We start from the raw sequence: 13,981 nt of genomic DNA on the forward strand, positions 1-13,981 counted from the left end.
CTCTCTTCTCATATTCTCTACTGCAAAAATATAATTTTTGCCCACCAAATAAACTAAGTCCGTTTCTTTTACATTATTCTTAAATTGAATTTCACTTAAAATCGAATATCAATAATTATTAATCAAATCTCAATTTGAATATAACCTAGTTGAAAGTAAAATTAGATCTAACTAATTAATATAAAAAACTATATCATTAATCAAATCTAAAGATAAATTGAATTCTTTATATTCAAAATATTTTTTTTTCCATTTTAAGCTTTTACAGGATTGTATAAATTATTCCTTCTCTTTTCTTTTATTTTCTAACGAGTAAAATTAAGAAACGATAAAATTGATCTAAACTTTTTTGGATATTCCCAAGCAAGCTTGATTGAAAGTCGAACATGGATAAACTGAAGAAAGAAAAAGAGTATGGAACCAAACTGGTTTGGATAAGTTTCGAATGATGGTCATTTTAGTCTTTGAGAGTGTAGAGCTCATTTGAGGAATTCGTGAAACAACATAGTTTTGAGAGGGCAAGAATGTTGTAGGTAAGATAGATAAGGTGGTCGTAGGGGTTGGTTAGGAGGTTAAGGGAATCGGCTCAAGAAACTTTGTTGAGGGTGGACTACCAGAAGTCACGACTGGCGAGGTCTTCAAGTGAGGCGAGCTTGTGGACTAGGTCATTAAGAGATCCAAATTGGTTTGTTAAAGCGATGATAGACGATGAGTGTTTGTAATTGTGGGGTGACAAAATGCGAAGTAAGTTTTATTTTAATTTAAACTTTCAGCTTCTCTTTTTTCATAAATGTAAAAAAGTTTTAACAAATGGAAAAAAGAAGGGAGAATGAAAAAAAAGGGAAAAAAAGTTAAAAGAACATAAAAGAAAAAATTAAATTGCTCAAAATGAAAAAATATAGGGACCAATTGTATAATTTAACCAAAAAATTTCATTTAAAATGTTGATTTAATGTGGCACGTTAGTTTACCGTTACACCGTTAACAGCAATTAACGGCTAAATGACAAAAATGTTACAATACATTAATGTAAATGACTAAAACATAACATTTTAAATAAGAGTAACTAAAATGTAACGTGAAATAAACAAAAATGAGTATTTTGATAGTTTACTTATTTGTCTTGCTTTTCTCGATATAATAAAATGATTGTATTGTATAATAAGTAAACAAAGAACTAAAATGATGGTATTGTTATTCAATATGTGGTTATTGGTGTAATTGATGGGTGAAGCTTATATTCTTTTAAATTTGAGATATAATTCTTTTATTATTTTTATATTTAAGTTCAAGTTTAGACTCGTAATATAATTTAATAATATAAAAATTTTGATAAAATTTATGAATTTTTATGTCAAATATTATTAAATGTGAATTTGATTTGATTTACAATTCAAGTTGTTCGAGGTCGAGTTTAACTTAATAATTATCGAATTAAATCTGAAATTTTTTTTATTTAAAACTCAAATAGCGTAGAGAGCATATCTTATTTATGGTATTGTTGAGGTTGTGTGAGACGGGATTTATTCGACCCTACAATTATGAAAAGAATAGATGAGAGAAAGCAAGCACTGTAAATATTATATATATATATATACATAAGATACGAATACGTTACATTTAAAACATATTATTATATGTTTAAATATTACAAGCATGGAGCATGGTGAATGGACACCAAACGGAATATGGACAGTTGTTGAATAGAGAACGCTAGTAGCAGTGGCACGGGTGCCATTATCTCTTCGGCTTGTAGCATTCTTTGTAAATGCAAGGAAAAACTTAAGTCCTGCTTATTTTAATGAAAAAGATTGATCTTTTGGCTTATTTTTTCTCACTTAAATGTAACTCCTTAAGTCCTAAATTAAGATTTCTTTACATAATTGGATAATGACAACAAACTTGGCTACCAATACAAAATTAACTTCAATCATAACATCAAAAATACCATAAACTCCATTTCATTCCTTTACCAGCAAAACATTTCACAAAACATGTAACTATTAGAAAATAGGAGCTGTGAGAAATGAAACCATTTCATTACATTTGAGAGACTACAGTAGAGGCTGCAAGCTTTGGCAGGTCAAGGATACAAAGATGCAAGCATAAGAGCTTTTGCATGAAAACTTTATGTCAGAGATACACATATAAAGTTAAGAAATCAGTTTTGGTTCAATCATCAGTGCTTTGGGACAATGATTTTGCTAACTGGATATTGGTGGAAAGAGAAAACTTAGGAGGAAGGATCATCAGTGGTTCATTCCCGCTTCCTTTCTGAAATGCCATTCCCATTGTGTATCCCAAGGCTCGACCAACCGGAATTGCAACCGCATTCCCAATTTGACAATACCTATGAAACACAAAAAACATAATCTTAAAAGGTGATCATTATAGTTAATTTCTTCAGATCTCCACAAATTAAAAATCCTACAAAAATAATATTTAGAACCAAAGTATCATACCTATCTTTAATTGTCCCGCAGAATCTATAATAATCGGGAAAACCTTGTAATCTTGCACATTCCCGGACTGTGAGAACTCGGTCTTGCTCTGGATGTAATATTACCTATACAAGTCCAAAAACTCACATGCAATCCAAGAACTAGTAATTTTGTAATCTTCCAAACTAAACTAGTTTAAAGTGAAACCTGGCTGTGACAATAAGGATAAGTTACAACAGTTGGCACAGTCTCATCCCACCATAATCTAGCAAATGGTCTGCACATATATTGATAACATTAGTTCCTTCTTTTCCCCTCTTTTTCTATTTTAGAGGATGAGGATGTTGAAATCAGAAAAGCTGCCAAAAATATCAAACCTTTTAGATTTTCCTTGTTCAAAGGTAAATACATATTCTGGTACCTAAGCAATTGAAAAAGAATTAACATCAGCAATCAATTTTGCCATTTAGATATACACTCGACCCTCTCTCTATAACAGCCACATTTATCTACTTAGATTTTACCTATTATAGAGAGGTGGCAACAGCATGCTGTTATAGAGAAATAATCGTTGTAAGCTTAACATAGAAATAATCGTGAATTTTTATCAAATAAAGAAAGTGAGAATTACTTTCAAAAAAATAAAAAAAGTAAGGATCAAATCAACAAAATTAAAAGGCGTATATCAGGTACATATACTATTGCTCTTATGCATCTTTTATTTTACATTCTTTCACATGATTAATTATAAAGTTTATAAATCTAACAAGTTCAATTAATCAATATGAGCTATCAAATTAAATTAATTAATTTATCATGAGTTACTAAATTCAAGCAGTCAATTTATAAGTTTATGATGTTCCAAATTCATAGTAGAATATTTAATTAGGGAATTTCTAGTTTCTTATATTGATATTTTTGGTTCCTCCCATTAAATATTATTTTCATTTAATAAAATATGATTAATAGATTTCTTCATGTGAAATTTAATCATTTTATTGAAAAAATATTTTAATTAATATCATTTTCATTTAATAAATGATAATTAATAGGCTTGCTTATATGAAACAACTATAATTTTATTTCAAAATTTAGACCATATGCTGTTATAGAGAACTAATTTAATAAATAATGTACTTCATAACTATGGATGTTGTTGTTATAAGTGAAAAGCTGTTATAGAGGGTTAAAATAAAACATAAAAAATCGGTTCTTCTAGAAACTTGGTTATTATAGCAAAATCTTGTTACAGCAGATGGCTGTTATAGACAGAACTGACTGTAGTATTTCAGTGTAGAGACAATGCATTGTCATTACATTCCCTTTCTGCACTAGATTCATTTACATGCTTTCCTATTAAAGAGATATAACTTAGAGACAATAGTTGTTTCGTCAAGTTTGCAAAGGAAAATGAAGATGAAAAAGAAGCGCCATCAAAGAAAATGTCCTATATGTTGCGATGCAGTCATTTTGCAGTTCTACTTTTATCTACAATACTCATCAAGGTACAAACTCAAACAAGCATGCATTTACATATGAGTATGCAGTACACGGAAGAAGATGATTTACTGTTGCTCTGGTGAGAAAGGAAGAAACTCACAAATGGTTTTCCAGAAGGTAAAAACTGCTTTTCCCGTGTTGGATCCCTCCGAGCCACATTGTCTGCTCCAACAATTACACCGGGGAGGTCTCGAAAATTTGCCCCCTACAAACACTTCTAAATTAGAAAGAAAGTATCTGGCCAAAAAAAAATTAGAAAGAAACCAGAAGGGCAAAAAAGCGGCAATGTCAACTGAGAGTTATAGAACCTTTCTCTTTGGAATCAGACAAACTCTTGTATAATCATCCTCAGATAAAAGAGCAGGCCGATGGTCAGACAATAGGTTCTTTATTCTTGTGGCACCATCTAATGCAGAACCAGTCATCACTGCAAAGCCAGGAAAAAGGAAAAATATAAATGGAAGACAAAATTAGAGGAAACAATACAAAGGGTCTATGCTCCCTCTCTTTTGTGATACTCATACATGTGACTAAAATACATTGGTTCACTCAAAGGCAAAACAGGAAAAGCATTTTAACAGAAACAGTGGTGGTTTACTAGATATGCTGCTTATGCCCAACTTTGTGGTCATGTTTACTTGAATTAGTGGTAGTTCAGCTCATCAAAGAGAGATTTAAACCTTAGGACTCATTAGAGTGGGATTCAGATTTCTTTAGGTTTTTTTTTTATACAAATTCTGCTTAGGGTTTATTATTTCACACTATCCTTTAAATAAGGATCAGTCTTATTACATAAATAAGAAACTTAAGGAAAGGATATCCATTGTGCATTCTTAACCATAAAATTGTAATATAAGACAATAAGTTAACTAAAATCACAAACAAGAAACCAAAAAACAAAAAAAAGGAATAAAATTGTAATATAAACCTTAACTCGAGAATCAAAATTAATGATATTTCTCCTTTTTGGGTCTGGCACATAACATTGTTGCACTCCTAGAGAAAGAGCTTGTCCTCAAGCTCTAAGCCAAGTTAAACTTGGCAAAAGGCACCTTGCTCAAGAGTTATTGATCTGCTGATCATCATTATAATCGAACCAGGAGCAACTTTTTCAAGTAAACTGACCACTACCTGAGTATTATTCCTTCCCATTACTAACAGTGGAAATTGGTAAAGACCATGAATCTTCATAAACTTACTCTCATTTATTAATACCACTGAATAAAGCTTTATTCAGTAATAAAAAAAGGAACTAGTAATTTAGTCTTTATCATCTCCAATATCCCTTTCACTAGGTAACACAGATTAGGAGGATTTTCAGACCAATTTTTGAAAGAAAACCACAGGCCAATGGATTTGTTTACAAGGGATTAATGAACAAGAAAAGAGAGTGAAGTTGGTTGTGACTGCCATTGTTCTTGTCGGGATGGGTTTAGGAGTGTTTGATGCATGAGATAAGAAAGAGAGATAGGTAGAAGCTGCCATTGTTCTTGTCGAGATGAGTTTAGGAGTGTTTGGTGCATGAGATAAGAAAAAGAGATAGGTAGAAGCTGCCATGGTTGATTTTGTTCAGTTGGAGGGTCTACATTCTTATAAACCATAGAAAACTAATGTTTTTACCAACAATTATTTGATCTATTCCTTCACACATTTGATCGAACACGTGGGTTTTGGTTTCAGCAACAATGTCATCATGCTGCCATGTGTCATCAAGCATCTACTCTATTTTGTTCGTATATACTCAACTCCCTGAATATTTCTACTCGCTACTCTGTTCCAACCGAATTAACCATTTGCTCACCCTAGAGCAATCAATCGTTAGTGTTCCAATAGCAACAATAAAACCATTGATTCTCCAACTCTATTCCAAGAGACTAATGATACACGTCATGCAGTACCTCCTTTGTCAGTTGGTCCTCCACTAAAGGACCCTGGCATGCCTTTTGGTCTTCAGAAAGCTAAACATCAATGCATCCTTCTTAAATCTACTAATCCAATTTCTAATCACATATCTCCTTTATCTAGCTTTCTGATTGCATCTCTTAACTCTATGCAATTCCAAAGACTGTTAAAGAAGCTTTATTAAATCCTGGTTGGAATGATGCTATGCTTGAGGAGATAAAGACTCTTGAGAACAATCACATATGGGATTTAGTGGATTTACCTAAGGGTGAAAATGCCATAAGATGCAAATCTATTTTTGCAGTCGAAGTTAATCCATGACTGTAAATAGACTTAAATTCATACTTGTTGTAAAAGGATATACTTAGGCTTCCAGGTTGGATTATTCAAATGCTTTCTCTCCTGTGGCCAATCTAACTTTTCTTCAGCTAGTTATTTCAGTAATTATTTCTAATAATTGACTTTTACATTAGTTAGATATTAAGAATGACTTTCTTCATGGTGATCTCTAGAAAAAAAAATGCATGTATAAAACACCCGTCTGTGTTTGTTGCTTAAAGGGGGTCTGGGAAGGTTTGTCGTCTAAAGTAATCTCCATATGGGTTGAAGCAAAGTCTTTGTGCTTGGTTAAGCAAATTCAACTAGGTAGTTCAAGCGTTTGGGCTGAAATAAAGCAAATATAATCACTCAGTCTTTTATAAACAATCAATAATTGGCATTATTCTTCTTGTACTATCTGTCAATGATTTTGTTATTATAGGAGATGATGGTGTAGGAATATCTTCTCTCAAGTCTTTTTTGCAGACTAGATTACATACGAAAGACTTAGATCAATTGAAATACTTCTTAGGGGTAGAGATGTTTTTATTAACAAGAAGTTTTATTAAAAGACTAAGATCAATATCATATCTATGCTATAGCTTCAGGGGGAATGTTAACAGTATGTAGTTTTATTTAGCTATAGGATATAGTTTTTATTAACGAGTATGTTAGCAGTAGGTGATTAACGTAAGTACCCATGATTAATGTAACAAACTTGTAGGATCAATTAGAATTCTATTTCTTTCTTTGTACATGGATCTTACGTCAATATAAATACCATGATAGTCTTCAGTAATCGACACAGCTTTGCTTAAATCTTCTCTATTTTTAACAATCTAGAAAGGTCATAAAGAGAGACCATTGAACAAATGATCCATTATTTTGGCATTAGAGAACTACCACTAAATAATCAAATATATAGACGAAAAAAGAAGGAAAAAGAAGCCATATACCACAAGAAATTTAGTCATTAAATCAGAGATGATTCCAAGGATAAATGAAAAAAATTACCATATTTACTAGATCTTATATATCTTTGAAAGTCCGTTTCAGGAGGCTTTTCATATGTCATTTCTTCGCGAACTTCATTATTCGAAACCTACAAAGCAATTAACTAAATTAAAGGAGCAAAATACCATAGAATCTAAGAAGTGGCTACATTAGTAAAATCAAAATATGATAACTACAGGTGGGAGATCAGAAATGGCATCACGGAGAAGAAGAGCGTCTTCAAGTTGACGAGGTTGGCCTTCTTCATAAGCAACTGTATTGCGCTGAACAAGACAAAGAGAATTATAAGAATGGAGCATTGCTGGTAAAATCATTCTAAAGGAAAAAAAAACAAAAACAAAAACAAAAAAAGACAGCAACAATAGAAACCTCAAACTCAGGAGGAGGCCAATATCTGATAATAACATCATGAGTAGGAAGTGGAAACTGTGGAAGCCTCTGCAGACACCAAATTACCACACAACACCCCAACCAAAAACAAAACAAAAAAGAAAAACAGTAAAGGGGCAGTTAGATCAACAGGAAGACCAAATCATTGAACAGATAGGTGATAGCATTACCTTATGGTCAGAGACAGCCAAGGAGTGTTATAATTCAATTTTATGCAAAAATCTAGAACACTAACCTCACTAGGATGTGCTCCCCACAAAAAAACACGCAACCGGAATTGAGGAAGACCATAACAACCAGCTGCAATTATTCCAAGCCTTGCTTGGTATTTCATATGTACCAACCGACTTAAAGCATATCTTCCAAGAGAACCCTTATCAAGTCTCAAAATATCAACCACATTTTCCATCAAAACGAACTTAGGTTTTAAGTATTCAACTATGTCCATGAAGACCACTATTTGACGATTTCTTTCATCATCCAATGGAGAATCAACATTTCTAAAGCGATTATAGCCACTTATCCCTTGGCACGGAGGGCCACCACAAATAACATCAACATCCCCCTGATTACATTAATCATTGAAGAGAAGTCACTCATAACAAATCCCCAACAATGAAGATTCCCCATATTAAGCATTCACCAGTGTATTTGATAAAGGAAAACTTACACGAAGGGGTAAGATCTTGGACCTGAATCCTTTTATTACAAATTCCTGAATACATTCTTGACAATTGCTGACAGATTCAAATGAGTAAGTAAATAATAACCAAAATGAAGAATAGAATAATGGCAGCAATTATTATACCTTAAGCCTTCAATTGGTTCCCACGTATCATCACTTGCGCCATATCCCTTCCAGCGGACCTAACAAAAGAGCTATGAGCATAAGACATCCCCCCCAAATTATGACATAAAACAAAAAACGACTTTGAATAACAGGAGAATAGATTGACACAAACAAAAATCAATTACAAACAAAAACTCACAAAAGGCATGAAAGGAACTACCATCACATCGTATAGATGAAATAGACCACCTTAAACTTTAGTCCACGGTTGCCTGTGTTGCAAGGATCACCATAACAAACATCAACAAGACCAGAGACCTCGAGCTCATCAGCAGAGGCATCAGCATCTTTTGCAGGGCTTGCATTCTTCATGACTGCTTCTGAGGCTCTGGATCTTGACGGATATGTTCTTTCTAAATTGTCAACAACATATCGTTTGCAAAGCTTTTCCCATTCCTTCAGTAGTCGAAGAAAGTCATCAGCAGCTTCATTCCTGACCTATACAAGTGAAAGCAAAAACATCGCATTATCTACCTCTAAAGGTTTTGGGGCATGCCAAATGGAAGTTGTAAGGCAATGACACTCACATGTGCCTCTGGATGATTTAATTTCAAGCTTTTACTTGCTGACTTATCACTGTCAACTGCCCATTTCTAAAATGCAGAATGTAAGATATAAAATTTGATAATCTTTTTGTTGAATGAATCATGAAATATGAGGTTATCATTGATTGGAGGAAAATACCGTCACTAGATCAATGGAAGATGCTTTTGCACCAAGGCATAAACCAGTTGACATTCCGCCACAACCAGAGTAAAGATCTAGTAGTGTGAGTGCTGCCTGGTAAGTTCCAAAACTAGGAATATTAGCTGAAAAGGCAGGAGTCGAAGGGAAAACTTCCTTGCAGCAATTTGAGGAACTGTAGCTCTTGAAAGAATTATCTGAATATATATTTATATGTATAAAGACAGATATATTAGCACTATTATTAATTTATCAGAATATTTAACCTTTCACTTACCAGGTTAAGTTTCCATGATCACCATCCCTCTCCTCTCTTAGGGAACACAAATAGAGTTAATACAGCAGTTAAACTCCATTCTCAGCACAAAAAGAAGCTTACCTGGTGGCAAGTTGCGGAATGTTGAATAATCCACACAATACTCCATGTCAAAATAGAAATCAGATCGGGGAAGAGAATTTGATTTTAAACCTAACTGCAACAAGTTAGAATACATAAATTCAAATTTTCCAACAACAGAGTTCTGAGAATATCAAATGAAGTAGACAAAATATAAAAAAATACATATATAAAAGCTATTCATAAACAGTTAGAATAGTAAAAAGGCCAAAAACAGGAGTAAATTAAGATCACAAGAAGCTTACCTTAGGTGATATTTGAGTAACACTAACTTTTGAAATAATGCAATCTATGGGATTATCATTCATTACAGTTGAATAAAATAGACGTCTTTCATCATGAAAAGCAGCCTCTTGTTTCATAACCTTTGCATGATGTGCAGAACAGAAGCAACAAAGGTCAGGATAAGAAATAGTGCATGATCTAAAAGAAATCTTAATTTCTGTACTTACTGTATCTTCAGCTCTATAAAACCACTGGACTCTAAAATAATTTTCTCCATCTGTTGTTTTAAAAAATTCTAATATCTTGCCAATGTGGTGTTTTGCTTCTTCACCCTGCAAAAAATTTTTATCCCATGAGAATTTGCTTGCTTCAATTGCCATATTATTGAAATTTAGAAGTGCCATAGGCAGACAAGAAGAAAAGGATTAGATGAGAGACCACGTAAACTTGATTTGCTCAACATTAATTAAGAGAACCTAAATGTATATATACAAATTTTAAAACATACCATGTGTTGATCATATTTACCTTAATATAAACACAATCACCAAGATTTATGGTACATCCATCAATTTCAGCTTGAGCATAATGGCATTCCACATTCCAAACTACCTTGTCTTCATCATCATCATCATCATCACTATCACAATAGGAACAGGGGTTATGAGCCCAAGAAAGAATATGAAGATAAAAAGGTTAATAGCAATTTTGAGATAAAAGCTAAATCAAGATAACTAAACCACTAAGCAGGCAGAGCTCATAAGAGGTTACTTACTCCGATGAGATGAGTTTTCTGTTAGATTTTGCATTCTGCAAAGTACAAGATATTCACAATCAGCATTGAAAAATACTAGTGCGCTCAAATTACTATTATTCCAGCTCATCCCCAAACCATTCTCTTTAAAAATTAAAACTAAGTGCTTATGAACACTATAGCAGCAAACTACATGCACTATAGTCCAGACTCCAAAGGAGCAAAAGCTAGATGCATAGTTACTTACCGATGTATCAATGTTGAATACTGAAGATGCTTTAATGCATGCCAGATAATGCTCAAACAAGATAAAGGGATATCAGAATGGACAGAAAAGGAAAGAGAGGCAAAATAAAGTAAAAACTTATGGTCACTGCTTCAATCAGCCTAATCAATCAAAGAAATAGCATTTGACAGTGTAGTTCATATCAACCACCTTCATTTCATATCGCCAACGCCACCTTTCTTGAGCTTTGTCATCCGGGATTGGATTGCCTATAAATATAACATCAGTCTTGGATTGGCTCTTCTTCTTTCCTGAAAGAGACGAGCCCTTGGCTTTCTTTGAGAATGTTTCATCTGAGGTTCCAATATCTGATTCTGCTGATGAGATCTTAAATTTCTTGGAAGGCTGTTCATCACATGAATTGGATAATCTATTGGAAGAAGAGTTTACTTCGGCACTATCACCTTCAGCCAATAATGTAGAAAACTGCTTTTCATCAGAAATTTCCCTCCTATGTTCTCTAAAAGATGCATTACTGCCGCCATTTTCTGTTGCGTGCATGGAACTGGGAGAAATTCCCAAGAGCTTCTCTTCAGAAAAGACCACTTCATCCATATCCAATCTTCTAACAGGGATATCACTGCTACCATTTTTAGTAGCCTGGCTAAATTTCAGAGATCTTCTTAACTGCCTTTCAATAATAAGCCTTAAGTTTGTCTCATTACGCCTTAAAGGAAAAGTTCCTTTATCCGCTTCCTCGGTCTTTGAGAGACATAATCGCTTGCCGTTCAACTTTCCAGAAGATCTTGTTTCAGAGTAGGAACCTTTGTCAGAGGATTTAAAAATAGTTTTTGATGAGCGACCTTTGGTTTCAGGTGGGGCCGAAGTCAATCGTGGAGATCTCCTCAACCCCATTCCATTGGTTCTTTCAATATTCATGATTTTTGCCCCTTTATTTCTACCGACACAAAAAAATAGCATAAAAAGAAAGATCAGGAACACACAATGTAGAGCAAGGTTGACCATGTCTGCAATATATTACTAAAATGCAACAATGAAAGAAATTAGCAATTGCTACTCACTTTAACTTGAACCGTTGACTTTTTGAGCTTCGACTCTGCATAACCCATAAACAAGAATCCACACAAATGAAACAGGTAAGTTGCATACCTCTAAAAAAGCCTCATCTTTGACTTGTAAAGCATTTGAAAAAAAAACCACAAGAAATATAGCAGCAGAAAATCAAAGCCATTTATTAGACGAATTAAGAAGCCATAAATGTGACCCACGTTTACATGTATTATTTTTTAATTTACGTTGACCGAAATAGAACTACAATTAAAGCCTTAATTACAACTGAAACCGTCTTCTTAGATAATATAAAAATAGAGAAATCCTTCCAAAAAATATAGAGGAAGATTTGATTACCGGGGAAAAAAAAAAGACTACTGCTTTAGCTCGATGAATAGGGGCCAACACACCTAGCTGCTAAACTTACTACGCCGAAATATCTAGTGCCTGTTTACCGAACCCAACCAAAGGAGACTGGACGCATAATCCCTTAAGGCAACAACTATGGCAGACCTCCTAGCTTACCGTAATTTACAGCCCAATGTGTTAAATATATTTCTTCTTTATTTTCAGAATAAATTTAGAAAATCTCGACGGAAAATTAAATTCTAAAGTTAGTGGAAAAACAAAAAAGCAACGGCGTTACCTTCGAGGAAAGAGAGAGGACTTTTTTATTTTCAGCGGCAGCTGAAATGGTAGTAAATCTTGGCGACCTTCTAAGATTCTTACCCTCTACAGTCGTACTTTCCTTAATTTTCCTTTTATAACCTTCAGTTTCTAAACTCACAATGGCCTTGGGCCTCACATTTGCGCTCTCCCTAACGACCAACGCTGAATTTCTGGGGGACCTTCTCAGGCATCTCTTAAGCACCGTTTCTATATCGGATTTCCTCGAAAAAACACTCCGAATTGGAAATAACTGAAAGATACTGGGGGATCTTCTCGGTAGAAGCTTGTTATCATCGGCGCCGGCGGCAATTTCTTCCGGGACGCAAATCTCTAGAGGCAATGGCTGCTCCACATTATCGTCTCCGGTTGTGACCAAAGTAAGAGACTGAGATTTGGAATCAGAGTCGGAATTTTCTGTTGGCTCCATAAATGCAACAAAAAAAAAGGCAATTTCGATAATTTCGAAGATAAAACAATATTTGAAACCAAACAGAAAAACAAAAAAAATTCAAATGTGGATGGAGGAGTGATGGTGGAGCATAAGGGGAACCGCGGGAGGCCACTGCATCGATAAGTGCAGAAACTGACTTCACTTTTCCTCACTCCATACGATCTACACTGCACTCCAGCTTTTGGGAGTTCAGACAAGGAAAAACGTTGTTTCTTTTATTTGAAAAAGATAAATTACGGGATTGATGTGTTTAAATCTGTGCTGTTGAAGGCTTGTACGTTTTGAGAATGGGTTATCAGATCAATCAGAGCGCACAATTATGAAAAGCAAGCACGCATTGGTCACTTTAGATATGATCGAATTTATTTTTAACTACGTTACGCCATTTATGATAAATAGAAAAAATAAATTATATAATATTTACGACAAAAAAATTATATAATAAAAATATTTAAATTTTTTTATAAAAATTAAGATTTTGTTGAAATGGTGAAGGTAAGTATAAAAAACTATGATGTATTAATTTTAATTTTAATTTTTTAAGATTTTAGGTAAAAATATAAAATGAATAAAATATATTTATAGTAATGTTTGGTACTTTATAAAAAAATAATTTTTGATAGTTCATCAATTGAATTAGAATTTAGTTAATGAGTGATATCAATTAAATCAGTCATTTAAATAATAATTAAAAATCCTATAATATGTAGAGGTGAATGTTTGACCGAATTGAGTAAAAAAAATTTGAGTTAATTGAGTTAACGATTCTTATTTTATCATTCTAACTTTATTTGAAATTTTTTCGAGTCGAATCGAATCAAGTGAAATTGTTCAAGTTGAATTAGAAAATTGAACATGTCAAATTAAAATATTGTTATAGTATAACTAATTTCATGTTATAGCACATAAATTTGAAACAATATATATTTAAAAACTTTTTTCAAAGCAAAATAAAAAAAATATTTTAGTATCATAAACTTGAATCATTAATTTACTTATTTAGGTCCTTAAAATTATTATTCTAGAATTTTTAAAATATTTTAATAAATATAAATTTTGGAATTTTTATAAATATTTTGAATTTTAAAA

At 33.1% G+C, this 13,981-nt stretch overlaps 1 protein-coding gene across 3 annotated transcripts; it reads right to left on the bottom strand.

The window, feature by feature from the left end:
- Nucleotides 1-1,945: 1,945 nt before the first annotated feature.
- LOC107929437 (DNA (cytosine-5)-methyltransferase CMT2) lies at nucleotides 1,946-13,276 on the bottom strand. Of its 3 annotated transcripts, XM_041074411.1 has the most exons (23): nucleotides 12,419-13,276; nucleotides 11,784-11,818; nucleotides 10,912-11,659; nucleotides 10,497-10,531; nucleotides 10,250-10,361; nucleotides 9,949-10,053; nucleotides 9,742-9,861; nucleotides 9,479-9,572; nucleotides 9,100-9,296; nucleotides 8,943-9,008; nucleotides 8,605-8,853; nucleotides 8,374-8,432; nucleotides 8,236-8,302; nucleotides 7,801-8,130; nucleotides 7,545-7,613; nucleotides 7,352-7,438; nucleotides 7,176-7,263; nucleotides 4,250-4,368; nucleotides 4,042-4,146; nucleotides 2,819-2,862; nucleotides 2,649-2,718; nucleotides 2,463-2,566; nucleotides 1,946-2,350 (listed from the first exon to the last, which is right to left on the bottom strand). In XM_041074411.1, the coding sequence occupies exons 1-23, from the start codon at nucleotides 12,866-12,868 to the stop codon at nucleotides 2,173-2,175; spliced, it is 3,531 nt and encodes a 1,176-aa protein (XP_040930345.1). In that variant the 5' UTR covers nucleotides 12,869-13,276; the 3' UTR covers nucleotides 1,946-2,172. The 3 variants fall into 3 exon arrangements, with proteins under 3 accessions (XP_040930345.1, XP_040930344.1, XP_040930346.1); XM_041074410.1 differs by having other exon boundaries at nucleotides 9,742-10,053; XM_041074412.1 differs by lacking the exons at nucleotides 1,946-2,350; nucleotides 2,463-2,566; nucleotides 2,649-2,718 and adding an exon at nucleotides 2,966-2,992 and having other exon boundaries at nucleotides 2,826-2,862; nucleotides 9,742-10,053; nucleotides 12,419-13,221.
- Nucleotides 13,277-13,981: the final 705 nt, after the last annotated feature.

Source organism: Gossypium hirsutum, chromosome A08, assembly GCF_007990345.1.
Source record: "Gossypium hirsutum isolate 1008001.06 chromosome A08, Gossypium_hirsutum_v2.1, whole genome shotgun sequence".
Classification (NCBI taxonomy): Eukaryota; Viridiplantae; Streptophyta; class Magnoliopsida; order Malvales; family Malvaceae; genus Gossypium; species Gossypium hirsutum.

Coding starts and splice junctions, on each gene's coding strand:
- LOC107929437 (XM_041074410.1), bottom strand. CDS start 12,868: ATGGAGCCAACAGAAAATTCCGACTCTGATTCCAAATCTCAGTCTCTT. Junction 10,054..10,249: donor GTGATTGTGTTTATATTAAG/GTAAATATGATC, acceptor AATTTTTTGCAG/GGTGAAGAAGCAAAACACCA. Junction 8,131..8,235: donor CCAAGATCTTACCCCTTCGT/GTAAGTTTTCCT, acceptor TAATGTAATCAG/GGGGATGTTGATGTTATTTG.